This window comes from Erythrolamprus reginae, chromosome 6, assembly GCF_031021105.1.
Source record: "Erythrolamprus reginae isolate rEryReg1 chromosome 6, rEryReg1.hap1, whole genome shotgun sequence".
Taxonomy (NCBI): domain Eukaryota; kingdom Metazoa; phylum Chordata; class Lepidosauria; order Squamata; family Dipsadidae; genus Erythrolamprus; species Erythrolamprus reginae.
The window spans coordinates 37,669,503-37,686,653 of record NC_091955.1 but is presented as its reverse complement, the minus strand read 5'-3'; the positions used below and the strand labels follow the sequence as shown (position 1 = coordinate 37,686,653).

At 43.8% G+C, this 17,151-nt stretch overlaps 1 protein-coding gene across 4 annotated transcripts in view; it reads right to left on the bottom strand.

Annotated features, from left to right (window-relative positions):
- The window catches only part of CNTN1 (contactin 1), a 760,044-nt gene that overhangs the window by 245,759 nt on the left and 497,134 nt on the right, over nt 1-17,151 (bottom strand). For all 4 annotated transcript variants that reach the window (XM_070755541.1, XM_070755544.1, XM_070755542.1 and 1 more), the window contains 3 exons: nt 12,544-12,661; nt 11,007-11,157; nt 3,002-3,129 (listed from right to left, as the gene is read on the bottom strand). In XM_070755541.1, the coding sequence (XP_070611642.1) occupies nt 3,002-3,129; nt 11,007-11,157; nt 12,544-12,661 (397 nt within the window). The remainder of the gene's footprint in view (nt 1-3,001; nt 3,130-11,006; nt 11,158-12,543; nt 12,662-17,151) is intronic.

Below are 17,151 nucleotides of genomic sequence, written 5' to 3'. Positions count from 1 at the left end.
GGGGCCTGGTAGCACTGGCTTCCTCCCCAGCCGGAATAGATTGGTCAGCCATAACTCACGAAAAGGTTGAGACAGCAAGGATCGTCTGCTTCTGCACACTCAAGCAACTGAACAGCAATCGAAGGTTGTTAAAGGTAGAATCCACAACCGAATCGTTGCTCCTAACCGCTAGCAGTAATGGCGTCTAAGGCAGTAACTGCTGGTTAGTGCTGTGCGCCTGCGCGTCTCTCGGCAGAGGGGACACTTGGCGCGAAAAAACAGCCTTGCTGAGGAAGACGCTGCTGTGCGCATGCTCAAAAAACATGGCCGCCGGGCCGTTGCCCTGGCAACCAATGATGCCTTCAGACAGTAACTGGCCTGCCCGCTCGATTACGGGCTCCTTAGAAATGGCCGCCGGTTGTTGCCATGGAAACGGGCGGGAAGCCTCCCCTGGCTTCCCCGCCCTTCCTCCGGCGCTGTAGGCAAACGGCGACCGCCGAGGCTTTTCCTCGCTGCCAGACCCTGCCGTATTATAAAGGCATGTCGAGCCTTTCAGCGCTTCCCATTTGACTTCTCCGCCGATGGTAAGGGGGGGGGGGGGGCGAGGCGCGCTCCCCTCTTCACTGAGGACCTTCCTCTCCTGGTCCTCGGGTTTATTCGCCACGGGCGGGACGGACCCTCCCGAGGCGTCAACCCCTTCCTCTCTTCCAGGGTCTACCTCGGAGGTAGTCTCCCTGGGTGCTCACTCCGGGGACAAGGCTGCCAGCCCAGCTCGTGGGATGGGAAAGGAGGAGCTGCAGACCCCTGGATAAACCCACTGGAGGTTTGAATCCAGGGCTGCCTGAGGAAAAAAAAGGTTTTCCCCCAAACTGCACCTGCAAGATAAGAAAAGGAAGAGAAAAACAAAATATTAAATTAAATTAATACATATAATTAACAATAAACAATAAATATAAATTTATTGAAGAGAAACAAACTCAGAGTCCCTATACTGCGACTGAGTTTTTAGACTGGAGGGCTAAGGGGGGCGGTACCTGCCTATTATTTAAATTAAACTCAGTCCCGACCAATCAGACTGAAGAATTACCCATCCTGGACTCTCCTTGCAAGTGCATTGGAGAAATGGAGAACTAGGAGCTAAAAAAGCTTGTGGTTCATGGCAATCTGATGTTCCAGAGACCAATGTTGTTCCAGCCTTGAACAGATCACATGATCAGGGATCCACTCCCTGATATCAAAAAAATGCCTCAAAGTCTACCAAAATCCCTGCAGGCTCTGTGTTGAAAGACTGTCAGTTCATCTCTTTGCCCCTCCTCCACTATCAATTTAACTTTATTTTGCTCCTGAAATTCAGTGCAATGTACACCATCTCAAAATCTCTCCAAACTTCTCAAAACAAAAATAAACATCCTACAAAACCCAAGTGCCCAGGAACAATTGACTCTCCCTCCCATTGCTATCATGAGGGAGAGTCTCAGGGAAGTCCTGCCTTAGCACTGGGCCACAACAGGTACCTCCCCGCACAAGTCCCATGTCACACCCAACATGGCCACACCTCAGCCCTCCAAGGTCAAACCCCACCCTGATGTAGCCCTCAATGAAATTGAGTTTGACACTCCTGGATTAGTGCAAATTGTGCTACAAAACAAATCATTTTTATTATGTCTCTGACATAAAATATTCTTCCTCTCACTTACATATACAAATAAATATCTATGTAAGAGGGTCGCCCAGAAAGTAATGCACCACATTTTTTTTCTCAGTCTACAATAATGGTATGAATATGAAACTTTAGATATACATTATTTGAATTGTCAGGAGTGCGTGTGTAAATTTTGCATTTCTTTAAACAGAGTAGCTGCAGCAGTGTTTTGAAATGGCATCTGTAAGTGATGTACGGTACAAGCAGCATGTCATCATTGAATTTTTAACTGCGGAGAAAGAAACTGTTGAGAACATTCACAAACGTTTGTGTACAGTTTATGGAGAATCTGCAGTTGACAGAAGTATGGTTAGTCACTGGGCACAGAGGATGAGATCATTAGGTGATTCGCACAATGCAAAAATGGCTTCGTGATCAGAACTGACAGAGCATATACACCCTTGTGTCTCGCTGGAGGAAGGCCATAGAACGGGATAGAGAGTACGTGGAAAGATAGGGAGTGTAGAAGAAACATCATTCTTTCTTGTGTAAGTTTCATTGTGTTCAATAAATAATTGTTGAAGAAAAAAATGTGGTGCATTACTTTCTGGGCAACCCTCGTACTTGATTTTAACTTTTAATATATGAGTAACTATGCATCTAATGAAGTGACCTATAGTTCAAGAAAGCTTATGCAATAATAAAAGTGCCAATTGTCACAAGACTCTTTGCTGAATGCTTATCTGAATGGCCTATTCAGAATGGGGTCATGTGTGCGGCTGGGCGGTGGGTCCGTGTACAGCTTAACTTGCATAAGCATCAGGCCAGCAGGCATTCACACACATGCACAACAGCCCACCACTCCCACAAGTCAAGCTGCATGCCTACACGTCAACCTGCCACTTGCCCAAGGGCTGCATCCACACTTTTATGCACTAGCCCTCCACTCATGCAACCCAATTCCCCACTGCCCCTGCAGACAGACTGCCAAACTGCAGTTTGCTTTAGATTAATATAGCTTTAGATTAATATAGCTACTCTTGTGTAAAGTGTAAGCTAGAGTGATCCACATACAAAAAGTAAGTAATCAGAATCAGAAGCAATATCTAAGATTTATTAATTTATTAATCTATCTATCTATCTATCTATCTATCTATCTATCTATCTATCTATCTATCTATCTATCTAAGCTGCCCTTCTCAACTGACTCAGGGCAGCTTACAGCAGAATAAATACAATTACAAATATATACAATGATTAATTAATAGGCTCATCAAAGTGACCCAGATTTATTTAGAAAATCAAAAAGGATTTCAACATATGTAATCTGAAGTACATGCTATATTTAAATTTGAGAATGTAGAGAAGTTTGAGAATTACCTGTGACTATAAGAGCAGAAGAACTATTAGCTTTTCCTTTGTTGTTTTCCACAAAACAGGTGTAATTGCCTGCATCCACTGCTGTAACATTAATAATTTCTAGACTGCCATCATACCATATATGTATCCTATTGAAAAAGAAATTGTTAAGGAACTTGAGAATCAACAATAGAATAAGAAAATGGAATTATGGCATAACACATTTTTTCACTCCTGCCATTGACACAAAACCTGTAATAATCATTGCCATTTGTTCACTTTGTGCTGCCTAGCTCCAGAAAAGAGGGAGAATTACTCAATTGTCCAAGTAGAACAAACACATCTTTCAATTACACAGCAGCTCAATGGTGGCAAAAAGTTGGAAAGAACATCTTTTTATATATGCAACTGTTGTGAGGGGTCCATGACCCAGCCAATTAGTGACAGACTCTGAGGAGGATGAATCGGGGCCATCTTGGGACCCTAGGCCAGTGTTCTTGCCAGCTGAATCAGAGAGTGACAGCTAGAACCTGAGCAACCTCCAGAGACTGTAGAAACCCCAATGATGGTCTCCCTTGACTCAGAGGGGGATGAAGAGCTGGGGGACTAGGAGCCCCTATTAGATGCCTGCCTTAGAAGGTTTAGAAGCAGACAGGAAAAACCTTATGGGAAAAAGTTCAGATAGTAAGTCTATGGGGAGAAGTCTAGTCATTTCTAGCTCTGGAGATCAGTGACCACACCCATACAATATAAAAGTGAGAATTTCTAGGTAATGAGCTGTAGAGTTTCAACATTTGTATGATAGAGGTCTTGGATCCAGAGTTCCAGAAATGCCTTGCTGAGAAACTGTGATTATTCTTTTAAATCTAACAAGCAGAGATGCAGCTGTCTCAGAAAGAAGAAGGGGGAAAAAACCCTGGCATTCTGTAAGTGTGTTTGGGACTGATGAGATCTTATCTTAGCTCAAGAATGTTAATTGGTTTGAACTCCTGGCGGCAGCCAGTTCCGTTATCTCTTTACCAATTTCACTGAGAAAGCTGCCAACATGGACTGAAAAAGCATTCTGCCTATATAAATCCTTTCTCTATATAAAAGTGTTTTGCTTTCAAATATCTGTGTATAGATTCTCCCTTTGCTCCAATTCTTAGGCCTGAAGCAAAACAGTTTGAAACTCTACCTCACTCAATCCATTGTGCAGGCTCCTGGAGGTCATGGAACAATTGCGAGCAGACAACCAGGGCTTAAGCCGAGATGTGCAAAATTTAATGAATCAGTTGGCACAGTTACAAAACTCAAGGTCAGCAAGCCCCACTTCCTCAAGCCCCCCCCCCCCGACTCAGATGTCTTTTGGCTTTAGCAGACAGATTCACTGAAGAGCATGCTAAATTTCCATCATTTTTAAACCAATGCAGAGGCCTCCTCAAGATAATATTAAGGTTGCTTTTATCATTAGTTTGTTATCTAGCTCAGCTATTGATTGGGCATCTTCTTTGCTAGCTACCCAAGACCCTACTTTACAAAATTACACAGCCTTCTCTAATCAGTTGCAGTGAGAATTTGATGACCTTCTTCACATTCAGAATGCCACTAGATAATTAAGACAATTAAAACAAGGTCCCAGATATGTTGCAGATTACATCAGCAATTTCTGTAGATTAAGTCAACAGTTAAACTGGACGGAGGATATGTTAATGGAAATCTTCCAAGATGGCCTGTCTTCCAAGATCCTGAATGGCCATCCCTGCTACCCTGAATGAATTGTATCAATATTGCTTAGACATCGAAGCCAGAATGCAGTCCATGGTTGCTTACCTTGCTAGGCAGCTGGCTCCAGTTTCTGATATTTACAGACTAGTCCCTGCTCCTTGCTGGGGGGTGCATCTGATACCTGTTAACCCACCCATCCCTGCCCCAAGGCACTTTCTCCAGTTACCACCTGCATACCCTGGGGTTCGTCAAGCAGCTGCTTCCAGAAATGAACCTATGACATCAGCACTGCTGACCTTGCCTGACTGACAGAAAAAGCCAGGTGCCAAGCTGCAAATTTGTATCTATATTGTAGGGAGGGAGGACACTTTGCCATCTCTTGCCCCTAGAAGACATGGTGCGGCAGTTCCTGTTCCAATCCATGTTCCTATACAGCAGTTCCAGGCAACTCTGCCAGGAAACAACCAGGCCCAGCCTAATGGAAACATTAGGTCAGGCAGGTAACAAGATGAGTTCCAATTCTACAGAGGGAGACCCAGGACCACCCAGACATCTGATTATAGCAACCAAGGCATTTCCTAAGAATCATACCCAAGCCCTGCCACCTTGATGGATTCCGGAGCCACCACAAATTTCATGGATGATGACCTTGCTCATCCCCATGCTATACCTTTGTGCCCAGTCAAACCTCCCATGATGATGGTTGAGACGATCAATGGTCGTGTGCTACTGTCTGGATCCATCAAGTTCATGACTCAGCCCGTGCGCCTGGCCATCAGACAACATGAGGAAGTCATCCAGTTTTATGTCACCAAAGGACTCCATTTTCCTTTGGTCCTTGTCCTGGCCTGGCTGCAAACCCATGACCCCCGCATTCTGTGGTCCCAGGACTTTGTGTCATTCCCAAGCTTAAAGTGTGTGGACCACATATGCCAAGACTGTGCAGGTTCCAGGACAGCCTGATGTCACCTTGCCGGTTGACCTCTTGGACTTTGTGGATGTGTTTAGTGAGAAAGAGGTGGACCATTTGCCCCCACATCGACCTTATGATTGTGCTGTTGAACTGCTGCCAAATGGCAAGCCCTCAGGGGGATGCATTTACTCAATGTTGGAACCCGAATTGGCTGCGTTAAGGGACTTTTTAGACAAAAACCTGGCCAGGGGTTTCATCCAACCCTCATCATCACCTTTGCTGTCCCAGTCCTGTTTGTGAAAAAGAAAACCAGAGATTTACGCCTATGCTGTGACTATTGGAAACTGAATGCTATTACCATGTGCAACCAGTACCCTTTGCCTTTGGTTCCTGAACTCATGGAGCGTCTTCGATCGGCAGCCATCTTCACCAAGATCGATCTACAAACTGGTACGCATCCAAGAAGGTGATGAGTGGAAGACTGTGTTCGGGACCTAGCATGGCCATTTCGAGTATACAGTCATGCCCTTTGGACTTACCAATGCTCTGGCTGTTTTCCAACACTTCATGAATGACATTTTCCGGGATTTATTGGACCAATTGGTTGTGATTTATCTCATGACATCTTGGCGGCAGCCAGTTCCATTATCACTTAATTAATTTCATTAAGAAAGCTGCCAATATGGCCTGAAAAAGCATGATTCTGCCTGTATAAATCCTTTCTCTATATAAAAGTGTTTTGCTTTCAAATATCTGCTCATGGCTTCTCCCGATATTCCAATTATTAGGCCCGAAGCATAACATCTAATTTATGCTGAACTAGCATGGAGGGAGAAAAAATACCTTATAGGAAGTAGATGGCACCAGTAGGAAACAAAAGGGAATGTTTTGTTTTAATCCCAATTCACAGAAAAACATAGTTTGTGTGGGGAAGTGTGTGAAAAATATGCAGCTACTTTAAAGATTGTATTGCCCATAAATAGACTTTTTTAGATTCATTCAAAAGCAACCACTGTCATTACTTATCACTCTGCCTATCTTTATCCAATGAACAAAGCTCAAATGAATAAACTAGCTATACTGATGGGAAGAATGTTGGTCTGAAACGTTCATTCTCAGTGCACTCTGAGAGAGTCCAAGCATGTGTTAATTCCATCTGATTGGCCAGTGACTGAGTTGTAAAATTCCCTGGCCAAGCCTTTTCTGCTCAGCTGAGCCTCCAGTTTTTTGACGAGGACTTGGATCTTGAGATGACATAGCCAGGATGATGAATCCGCCACACTCAGACACTGAACCAGCAAGGATCCTGGGTGGGATTGGACTCTTTTGGCAGTGCACCGAGAATGAATGTTTAAATAAGACCAACTTTCTTTCTCTTGTGAGCTGCTTGGAGAGTCTTGGGATACACCCAAGCTAAATAGCCAAAGGTCTGGTCCAGAGTTCCTCCGACTGGAAGAACCCTCTGGAGCACTGTACCCAAACGCAGCCTCAGCCAAGGCAAACATGTCCAATTTATAATTCCTGATGAATGGTGAAGGGGAGGCCCAAGTTGCCGCCCTGAAAATATCTTGGATTGATGCTTGCATGGACCAAGCAGCCATGGTGGGTGAACTTCTGGTCAAATGGGCCTTGTGCCCCTTGTGCCTGATTCTTGTAGAGCAACACAATACATGCCTTGATCCAGGGGCCGGTGGCAGAAGGCATCACCTTCCTATCTGTAGAAGTTGGATGAAATGAAACAAATAAGGATTCAATTCTCCGGAAAGTAGCCATTATATTGATGGGCTCTGCAGACCCATATATGCTAATATATGACATCACTGCTCTTGAGGGTGTTTGGGATTTGGGCAGATTTCCCAGGATGGAATGCAGGGATTGCATTTCAAAGTGTTTGTATTTTATGTATACATTGAGCTTCTTTAAATCCAGGATGGCTCTCCACCTCCACCACCACTACTATCCCAAGCTCTTTGGTACCAGAAAGAGGATTGAATAAAAGCCAAAATACCACTGCTTCATTGGGACCAACTCAATTGCCTGAATGTCCAGCAGGTGCTGAATCTCAGCTTCCATCAGAGACCTTTTTGTGGTCTCCCTGGAAAAGAAACATTGGATGAACCTTCTTGGGGGACTTCAGCAGAACTCTAGAGTGAGCCTGAGCTTCACTGTTTGTAATGCCCAAGCATCAGTAGTGTGCCATTGGCTGGCAAGCCCTTTTATGCAATTACCAATGTGGACCTTGGACTGAGAGTAATTTCCTCCAATGGAAGGGCCTGTTGCTGTCACCCCTGAATTGGCCTCCTGTTTTGTGGCTGTTTATTTCTGTTTTGGAAGGATGATCTGCCCTGAGAGCGTTCAAGACCCTGGGAATATGGTCTCTAATAGGCTGGGAAGTTAAACCCTGCCTCAGGCTGAGAAGTTAAACTCTGCCTCAGAAAGGACTGCCTACATAATAAGAAATGGTCCTTCTCTCTACCCTCCTGTAGAAGTGAGGGAGAGATTTTCTCTTATCTCTACCAATATAGGGTCCAACACCTCACCAAAAAGATTGCCTCCTTTAAAAGCTTTCATTTGGTTTTCATATCAGCTTGCAAGTGATGCAGCCATAAAAGGCGCCTGGAGGTGACACCGGACACTAAGTGCCTCAAAGTGAAGTTTATTTTATTTTATTTTATTTGTTTGTTTGTTTTGTCAAGTGCATATTGGTGGTATACAAAGATATAATAATATTCATATACATGATACTAGTAAAAAAGAAACATAAGGACAGGGTATGGAAGGCACGCTGGTGCATTTATGTACGCCCCTTACTGATCTCCTAGAAATCATTGAAGATCACATCAGTTGAAAATTCAGGAGCTGCAATCAATTTACTTATGTCCGGATGCACCTGGCGCTTTCAGGGGATGCTTGGGCCTGCATTTGGTGGAGCCATAATACGGATATTTTAGAGAAAAAAAGATGCTGCTGTAGTAGATCAAATTCCCCAGGCAGCCACCTAGTGTATCTTATGAGCAGCCAGCTCTGCTTTCCTGTCTTTGGTTTTTAGACCTTCTGCTGTGAAGGTAGAATAGCCATTGTAGTCAAACAGGCCAGAAGAGCATCCACAAATGGTAATTTGAGAAGCTCCTCCAGGTCTTGATCCACAGCATACAACTTCCTGTCCATCCCACTGGGGGCAGTAATGGAGCCAGGCTGGTTCCACTGCCTTTGTATAATGTCTACAAAAAGTTTTGGAGAAGGAATCATCTCCTGAGCAGTGACGGATTCTGTATAAAGGAGCACACTTGGGTCCTAAGGGGTTGTAGATGCATCAGACAAACCACTGGCCACAGCAATATTAACCATGGTCTTGGCCAGCAAAGGACTGCCATCTTCGGCACTACTGTGCGTCCTCCAAGGATGTTGTGGGTGCGTGTGCATCCGGCAGACACATGTGCACCTGTCAGTGCAAGATTTGGTTTCTGCGCATGTGCAGCAAGTGAAATATCACATGAGGACACGTGTGCAGAAGCAAATGAATTGGCGAAATTCCTGAAATCTCATTCACAAGAGCATCTTCACATGAGATTTTGCTTGCTGCGCATGCGTAGAAAATCCCGAAAATCACTACTGAAGCGTAGTACCTGACCATTCCTGGCTCTTGGCAGGCCATCTCTGGCTCTTGGCCTTGAACAACAAGGTCTTAAACAAATTAGGATGAAACAGCCCTGTAAAAAAAGGCTTGTCCTATAGGCAGACCCTCATCCTCAGAAAACTCATAGTCAACTACCTCGTCATCCCCCACCATGGAAACATCACTATGGAGGGAATGATGTGAGAAATGCACAATCTCTATCAATGTACAATTGCTGATGCACACTCGCTGAATGAGAAGGACCTGATGGAATTGGGCCCAAAAGGCCCCTCTTGTGTAAAGCAGCCTCTATGCTCTGAGCAATAGTTTGAGCAATAATGCTACACAACTCATGAGAGAGGCCAGGGGCCAAATCCTCTGTAGGAGTGAAGGTAACTGATGGCACCAAAAGCCTGCTAGTGGGTTCAAACTAACAAGAGCTTGGTATCGGAAGGAATCTAATTCTTCTTCATAGGAAATAGATGGAAAAAGGCTGTGGTCCGGTGGTAATATTAGGTGACCAGATTAATTGGTTGTCCTCTAGGCCTTGATAAGGTAGCTCCATTTCTAAAAGAGTAATGAACTCAGACCTTACCACAGGAAAACTAGGGGCCTTGGCAGATTCTACCTGTTTTTGGGACTTCAGAAACTTTTTCTTCCAAAGCTTTTTGCCTTCTCTTGGCATCCTTGTCAGAGGCTGATAAGGTTTTCCTCATATCTTTAGCCTTAGATCTTGTGAATGGCTCCTTTGAAAAAGATCTGGCCTTGCTAGAAAACTCAGCAGAATTACTGCTTTGAGGTCTGGAGTGATCTGCCATTTTAAAAGGCTCAAAATGCTATGAATGGTTGTGATAGCCTCACTATAACTGGGCCAAATCCCAAGCCTGGGAAGGATGCGTCTGCAAAAGAACAATAACAACGCTCAGTATTGATCCCAAAGGGGTTGGCAAGCTAAATCCAGAAAATAATAATACTTGCTACAAAGCCAAGACAGTAGATAGGCACCAAACCAACAACATGGCTTGTGAGCACACTTGGTCAGTAGAAAATGGTGCGAAACCGGCAAAACATCCAGTTACAAGCGCTGCAGTAAACAGAATAGCATGAAACCGACAACATGGTTTCTAAGTGCTCACATGGATCTTTTCCAGCCTTCTGAAACTGAAACCTCAGTCTATAGGCACAATGAAAGAGAAGCTGCTGTACAGCCATCGCCCCTCCCTCACAATGCAGGGGAGAGCTCTGACATTGCTTCTGGCCATCAGCGCTGAGAAAAGGTAAGCCACGGCACTTCAAAGAAGAAGCCTTTTTTGGGACATTTAATTTTGTGCCATTGCCAATTTTTCTGAGCTATTTCCTACATTTATTGAGTTCAAGCATGGAAATTCACAGCTCTCTAGGCTGACTAAGCTGAAAAACTGGAGACTCAGCCCGGCAGAAGAGGCATGGCCAAGGAACTTTGCAATGCAGTGTCTGGCGAATCATATGGAATTAATCCATGCTTGGACTATCCAAGCAGTGCACAAGAAAAATGCAGAATTTGAAGAGCAGAAAAAGAAGCATGGTCGCATTTTCCTTTAACAATATTTCCTCACAAACCTTAACCATGAAGAAGCCAATATGACCAACTAACCTAAGATTTATTATGTTGTATTAATAACATTTCCAATTTCTGAGGCACATTGTATTCAGGCCAAACTATGTAAAAACATAGGGTTTTTAAAAATTTGAGATTGAACTCTGAAGTAATGCTTTGTAGATTATTTACTATATTCAATAGTAATACTAACCTGGTTGAGTTTCTAAGAATTTCTGTCCCTCTACTCCAGGTAATTTTTGGTTTAGGAGCTGCTCTAGGCTTGCACTCAATTATAGCTTGCCCTCCTTTTGCAGCCAAAACCTCTTTTTTCATTGGATAGAATTCAAAGGTTGGAGGTAAAACTGTGAAGAAAAACATAATTATTAGACATGTATGCTTTACAGTATGATGCTACTAGTGTGATCCTATGCCTGCTGAAGACATTCCTTTTGACAATAGCATATAATAGTCAATTATACAAAACCTAGAGAGATTTTGCAGAATAAAACAAAGTTGAACTATAATGTTGAATTTTTGAGACATTATAGTTGTATCTATTCTTAAACATAGATAATTTAAGTAAATAAATGATTTTATGCATTAATTTTATTTGAGAAACCATATTTAACAAGTCTAGAAAGTAAGAAATAATATATTTCTTCTGCATGTTGAAAGAAACAAAATATATATTTGATATGGCAGACTAAAATCAACACAAATGCTTAAAATACTATTGGTTGACAGAAGTTTTCCATCCTTATTGTAACTCACCAGAACCAAAACAGAGAAAATGTTCTGTCTGTCTCTCTATATGCCACTACAGTTTCTACAGGTTTCATTCTAATTCTTCAAATATTTCCAAAGAACTTTACACTACTGTAATTAGACAAAAAAATAACAATTTATAATACTACAAATTATGCAAATAATAATATGCCATCTTTTTTCCTAATTTTCAATGGGTATTTTGCTCTCTGAGCATGCGCAGAAGGAAAATCATCCTTCTGCGCAGGCGCAGAAGCAAAATCAAGTGAAACATGATTATTATTATTATTGTTGTTGTTGTTATTGTTATTATTAATTAGATTTATATACCGCCCCTCTCCGAAGACTCGGGGCGGCTCACAATAGATTTCTATGGTACAATAAGCATTTTAATACTTTTTTCCACATTACATAAATCTCTAAATATGTAATAGAATTCTTCAGATCAAACATGGAGTTTGTGTAAGGCTAATGAGGAATCAATTTGTTTTCAATGGAACAACCCCAGAGCATAGAATGAAATAAACTATCACATATTTATATCTAAATGTAAAACCACCATGGAAAAAATTGTTCAAAAAGATAAAACATGGCCATTTGATTTTAGGAACATGCATATAGCTGTTAATGCAGATTGGTTGATGAGCACCTGATATGACCAGATCAGGGGCGGGTTTCTCTTACCTTCCTACCAGTGCGCTGTATGCGCATCATGATGTTTCACTTGATTTTCCTTCTGCGCCTTAGCAGAAGGATGATTTTCCTTCTGCGCATGCTCAGAGAGCAAAATACCCACTGAAAATTAGGAAAAAAGATGGCATTGTACACAGACTGGCAAAGACAGCACCAGAGTTGTCGCATGCAAATTGTGCAATCAGCGGGCGCACCGGTATGAACCCATCTCTGGACCAGGAGGTAGCTGAATATTCTTATTGTATTTTCTACCTTAAATGTTTTATAATAATGTAATATAATACACTTACCAATAACTTTTAATTCAGCATTTGAATAGATCATTCCATGTATATTTTCTGCTACACATTGATACATGCCTGAATCTTCAAGCTTCAGGCTAGAAAATCTCAATTCTCCTTTCCAATACTGTGAGTAAAATACATAAAAATAGATAAAAAGATAGATAAAATAGATAATGATAAATTTCAAGATAATGATTGCTGTTTGAGAATAAGGATGTATTTTTTCTTCTTCTTATATCTCACCCTACCTTCATTTTTTAAGGCAAACATAGATATTTTTAGTTTGGTTTCATTTGGATAACAGCTTTTGTCACACTTGCCTCAATCTTGTACCTTAGGAAAGAAAAACATTTGACACCATTTGGTTAAAGCAAAGGGTTCTTTTACCAAGATTGATGATTGTAATAAAATCAAGCCAGTTCTGACAATACCTCACTTGCTGGATAAAAAAATAAGATGTAGTCTGTGCCAACCAGAGCTCACCAAGATGTTGTGAGATTTCTGAGATATTTGGGGAGTAATGCACATTTTATTCAGAGCATCTGGTGATGGCATGATGGTACAAAGAGTAACATGCTTCTCATTTGTCATTCCACCCTCCTGATTTCCAATATGTACACACAAAGCTTTATTGCCCTTTCAGCCTTCTCTCTTTCATCCTTTGCCCCACTTCCCCCCTTTCATTCTATTGTTGGATGAACCTTCTTGGGGGACTTCAGCAGAACTCTAGAGTTCTAGGGCCATCTTGGTAGTGGTGTTGCCAGCTGATGCAGAGAGTGAGAAGGAGGGAGAAACAGACCTGGATGAAACATAAGGACCACCTGAGGTGGCAGATATGCCAATGACAGTAGAGTCTGATTTAGATGAAGAGGAAGATCAAGAGCCTTTGCTAGAAGTCCGCTTTAGAATATTAAGAAAAAGACAAGAATGCTTGTATGGAAAATGAAAGTAGTCTGTAGTTTGTAACTCTATGGAATTGTTGACCAATTGTTTGTTCTTTTAAGCAATCTGAAGGCTTTAATATGTTGGGAGTTAACTCATTCAGTTTCTGAGGGGAGAAAGTCTTTCCAGACTACCAAATATTGAGTCCCCACCTATGTATATGAGAGTCCAAAATGTCTTTGACTTCAAAGTGTTGCTCTCCCTTGATCATAATAGGGTTGGGAGGTGATTGCGATTCATGACACAGGGAAGATGTGGTTTCTGATTTTGGTAGGCTGCAACGAAATACCAGGTGGTGTACACATCTGAATATTTTTGGCAGCTCACGTTCTGCAGTTATTGGGTTAATAATCCTCTTGATGGGGAAAGCTTCAATGTATTTTGGCCCCAATTTCTTTGATAGTTGTAGATTGCAGGAAATTGGTAGAGAGATAGACCTTGTCTCCCACCTTAAAAACCTTTAGCTTAATGCACTTTTTATCAGCCTGTTTTTTTTGTATGTTTGCCTAACTTCATCCACAGCTAAGGGAGACCAATTACAGGATTCAGGATTTATACCCTAGAGTGGCCAATCCTTACACCCTTTTGACACCCTATCACACCTCCAAGTGATAATAGACATAAAAGATGCCTTTTTCTGTATCCCCTTGGTCATAGAGTGCCAATATTACTTTGCTTTCTAATGACCCCATCCAGATAATAGATGCTGCTGCCAGATGACATGGGCTAGATTACCCCAGGAATATAAAAACAGCCCTGCAGTCATTGCTGCTGCTCTTTCTGTGAATTTAAGACACTTTGTTGCCTCACCCACAATGCTTTTACAATATGTAGACGATTTGTTATTGGCAGCCAAAAAATGAACAACAGCTGGAAGAGAAATCACCTGGCTAAAAAGGGATACCCAACCTCCCAAAAAACAATCCAATTAACTAAACTGTAAACTGTTTAGGTTATGTGCGGGATAAAGGAACTCGATGCTTACTTGGAAGCCAATGCCAAACAATGTGAAACAACTTAGGTCCGTCTTGGGTATTACAGGATATGCCTGTATCCACCTCTATTCTTTAATAGCCAAACAATTGTACCAAGTGTGGACAGAGGAACATACCCAAGCCTGGAAGATCTTAAGGGAAAGTTTAGTGAGAGCAGCTTGTTCTACCAGATCTGTCCCATTTGATTTATACCTCACAAAACAAAAGGGCTGTGCTGTGGGAGTCTGGCTATAAAAAGTGGGTTCAGAATGGGTCCCAGTCACCGTTCCCCGTAAGCTGCGCACGTGAGCGCGCGCGCACTCCAAAATACCCCGCGCGCACCCTTTTCCTCGGTTGCGCACTTCCCATCTCCCTGCCTGCGTGCCCGCCGGCTGCCCCCCGCCGGCTCTTCCGCCCGCCCGCTTCACCTCTCTTTCTCCTCCGCTGCAAGAGAGGCGAAGCGGGCGTTCTCCTGAGGCTGGCGGGTGCGCGCGCCGGCTGCCCCCCGCTCGCCCACTCGCACGCATGCACGGTTCACCTCTCTTCCGATTCTTCTTGGTTATTTAACTGCCTCGTCATCATATCGAGCTCTGTGCATTCTATAATTTTCCTAAGTACTTGTTTCGGTATCTCCATTTCTTTCCATCTTTGTGCAAAGACTATCCTAGCAGCTACTAATATGTGAATTATTAAGTAATATATTTCTTTTTTATATTTATTATTTGAGATACCTAATAAAAAAAATTCTGGAGTTTTATTTATTTATTTATTATTTAGATTTGTATGCCACCCCTCTCCGAAGACTCGGGGCGGCTCACAACAAGATAGAACAAATCATAAATAATCCAAATAACTTTAAAATATTTAAAGATTTAAAAGAACCCCATATACTAACAGACACACACACAAGCATACCATGTATAAATTGAACATGCCCGGGGGAGGTGTTTCAATTCCCCCATGCCTGACAGCAAAGGTGGGTTTTAAGGAGTTTATGGAAGGCAGGAAGAGTAGGGGCAGTTCTAATCTCTGGGGGAGTTGGTTCCAGAGAGCCGGTGCCGCCACAGAGAAGGCTCTTCCCCTGGGGCCCGCCAACCGACATTGTTTGGTTGACGGGACCCGGAGAAGGCCCACTCTGTGGGACCTAATCGGTCGCTGGGATTCGTGCGGCAGGAGGTGGTCTCGGAGATATTCTGGTCCAGTGCCATGAAGGGCTTTAAAGGTCATAACCAACACTTTGAATTGCGACTGGATATTGATCGGCAGCCAATGCAGACTGCGGAGTGATGGTGAAACATGGGCATACCTAGGTAAGCCCATGACTGCTCTCGCAGCTGCATTCTGCACGATCTGAAGTTTCTGAACACTTTTCAAAGGTAGCCCCACGTAGAGAGCATTACAGTAGTCGAACCTCGAGGTGATGAGGGCATGAGTGACTGTGAGCAACGAGTCCCGGTCCAGATAGGGCCGCAACTGGTGCACCAGGCGAACCTGGGCAAACGCCCCCCTCGCCACAGCTGAAAGATGGTTCTCTAATGTGAGCTGTAGATTGAGGAGGACGCCCAAGTTGCGGACCCTCTCTGAGGGGGTCAATAATTCCCCCCCCAGGGTAATGGACGGACAGATGGGATTGTCCTTGGGAGGCAAAACCCACAGCCACTCCGTCTTATCCGCATTGAGTTTGAGTCTGTTGACACCCATCCAGGCCCCAACAGCCTCCAGGCACCGGCACATCACTTCCACCACTTCGTTGACTGGACATGGGGTGGAGATGTAAAGCTGGGTATCATCAGTATATTGATGATACCTCACCCCATGTCCTTGGATGATCTCACCCAGCGGTTTCATGTAGATATTAACTAGCAGGGGGGAGAGGACCGACCCCTGAGGCACCCCACAAGGGAGAGACCTCGGAGCCGACCTCTGACCCCCCACTAACACCGACTGCGACCGGCCAGAGAGGTAGGAGGAGAACCACTGGAGAACAGTGCCTCCCACCCCCAATCCCTCCAGCCGGTGCAGAAGGATACCATGGTTGATGGTATTGAAAGCCGCTGAGAGGTCAAGGAGCACCAGGACAGAGGATAAACCCCTGTCCCGGGCCCGCCAGAGATCATCCATCAACGCGACCAAAGCAGTTTCCATTCTGTAACCGGGCCTGAAACCCAACTGCTGGGGACCTAGATAATCGGCTTCTTCCAAGGACCGTTGGAGCTGGAGTGCCACCACCTTCTCAACAACCTTCCCCATAAAGGGAAGGTTGGAGACTGGACGATAGTTATTAAGTACGGCTGGGTCCAGGGAAGCGCTTCTTTATAGAGTGTTGGAAAGACTCCCCTCCCCAATCTCCTGGGCCCAGCTCTATGTCACCTCCCTGCTGGCCGAAACCAACCAGGAGGGACACGGATCCAGTAAACAGGTGGCAGAACTCACAGCTCCAATGGCCTTGTCCACTTCATCAGATGTCACCAGATCAAACTCTTCCCAGACAGGTGGACAAGTACGTGCCCCAGTCACCTCGACTGACTCATTGTCAGTCGACTCTGTTTTACAATTGGAATCGAGATCGGCCCTGATCTGAGCGACTTTATCAGCGAAAAACGTGTTAAAATCCTCGGCACTGCTCTGCGAGGGCTCCCCAACTCCACCCTGGTTAAGAAGGGAGCGGGTCACCCTAAACAGAGCGGCCGGGCGGGAT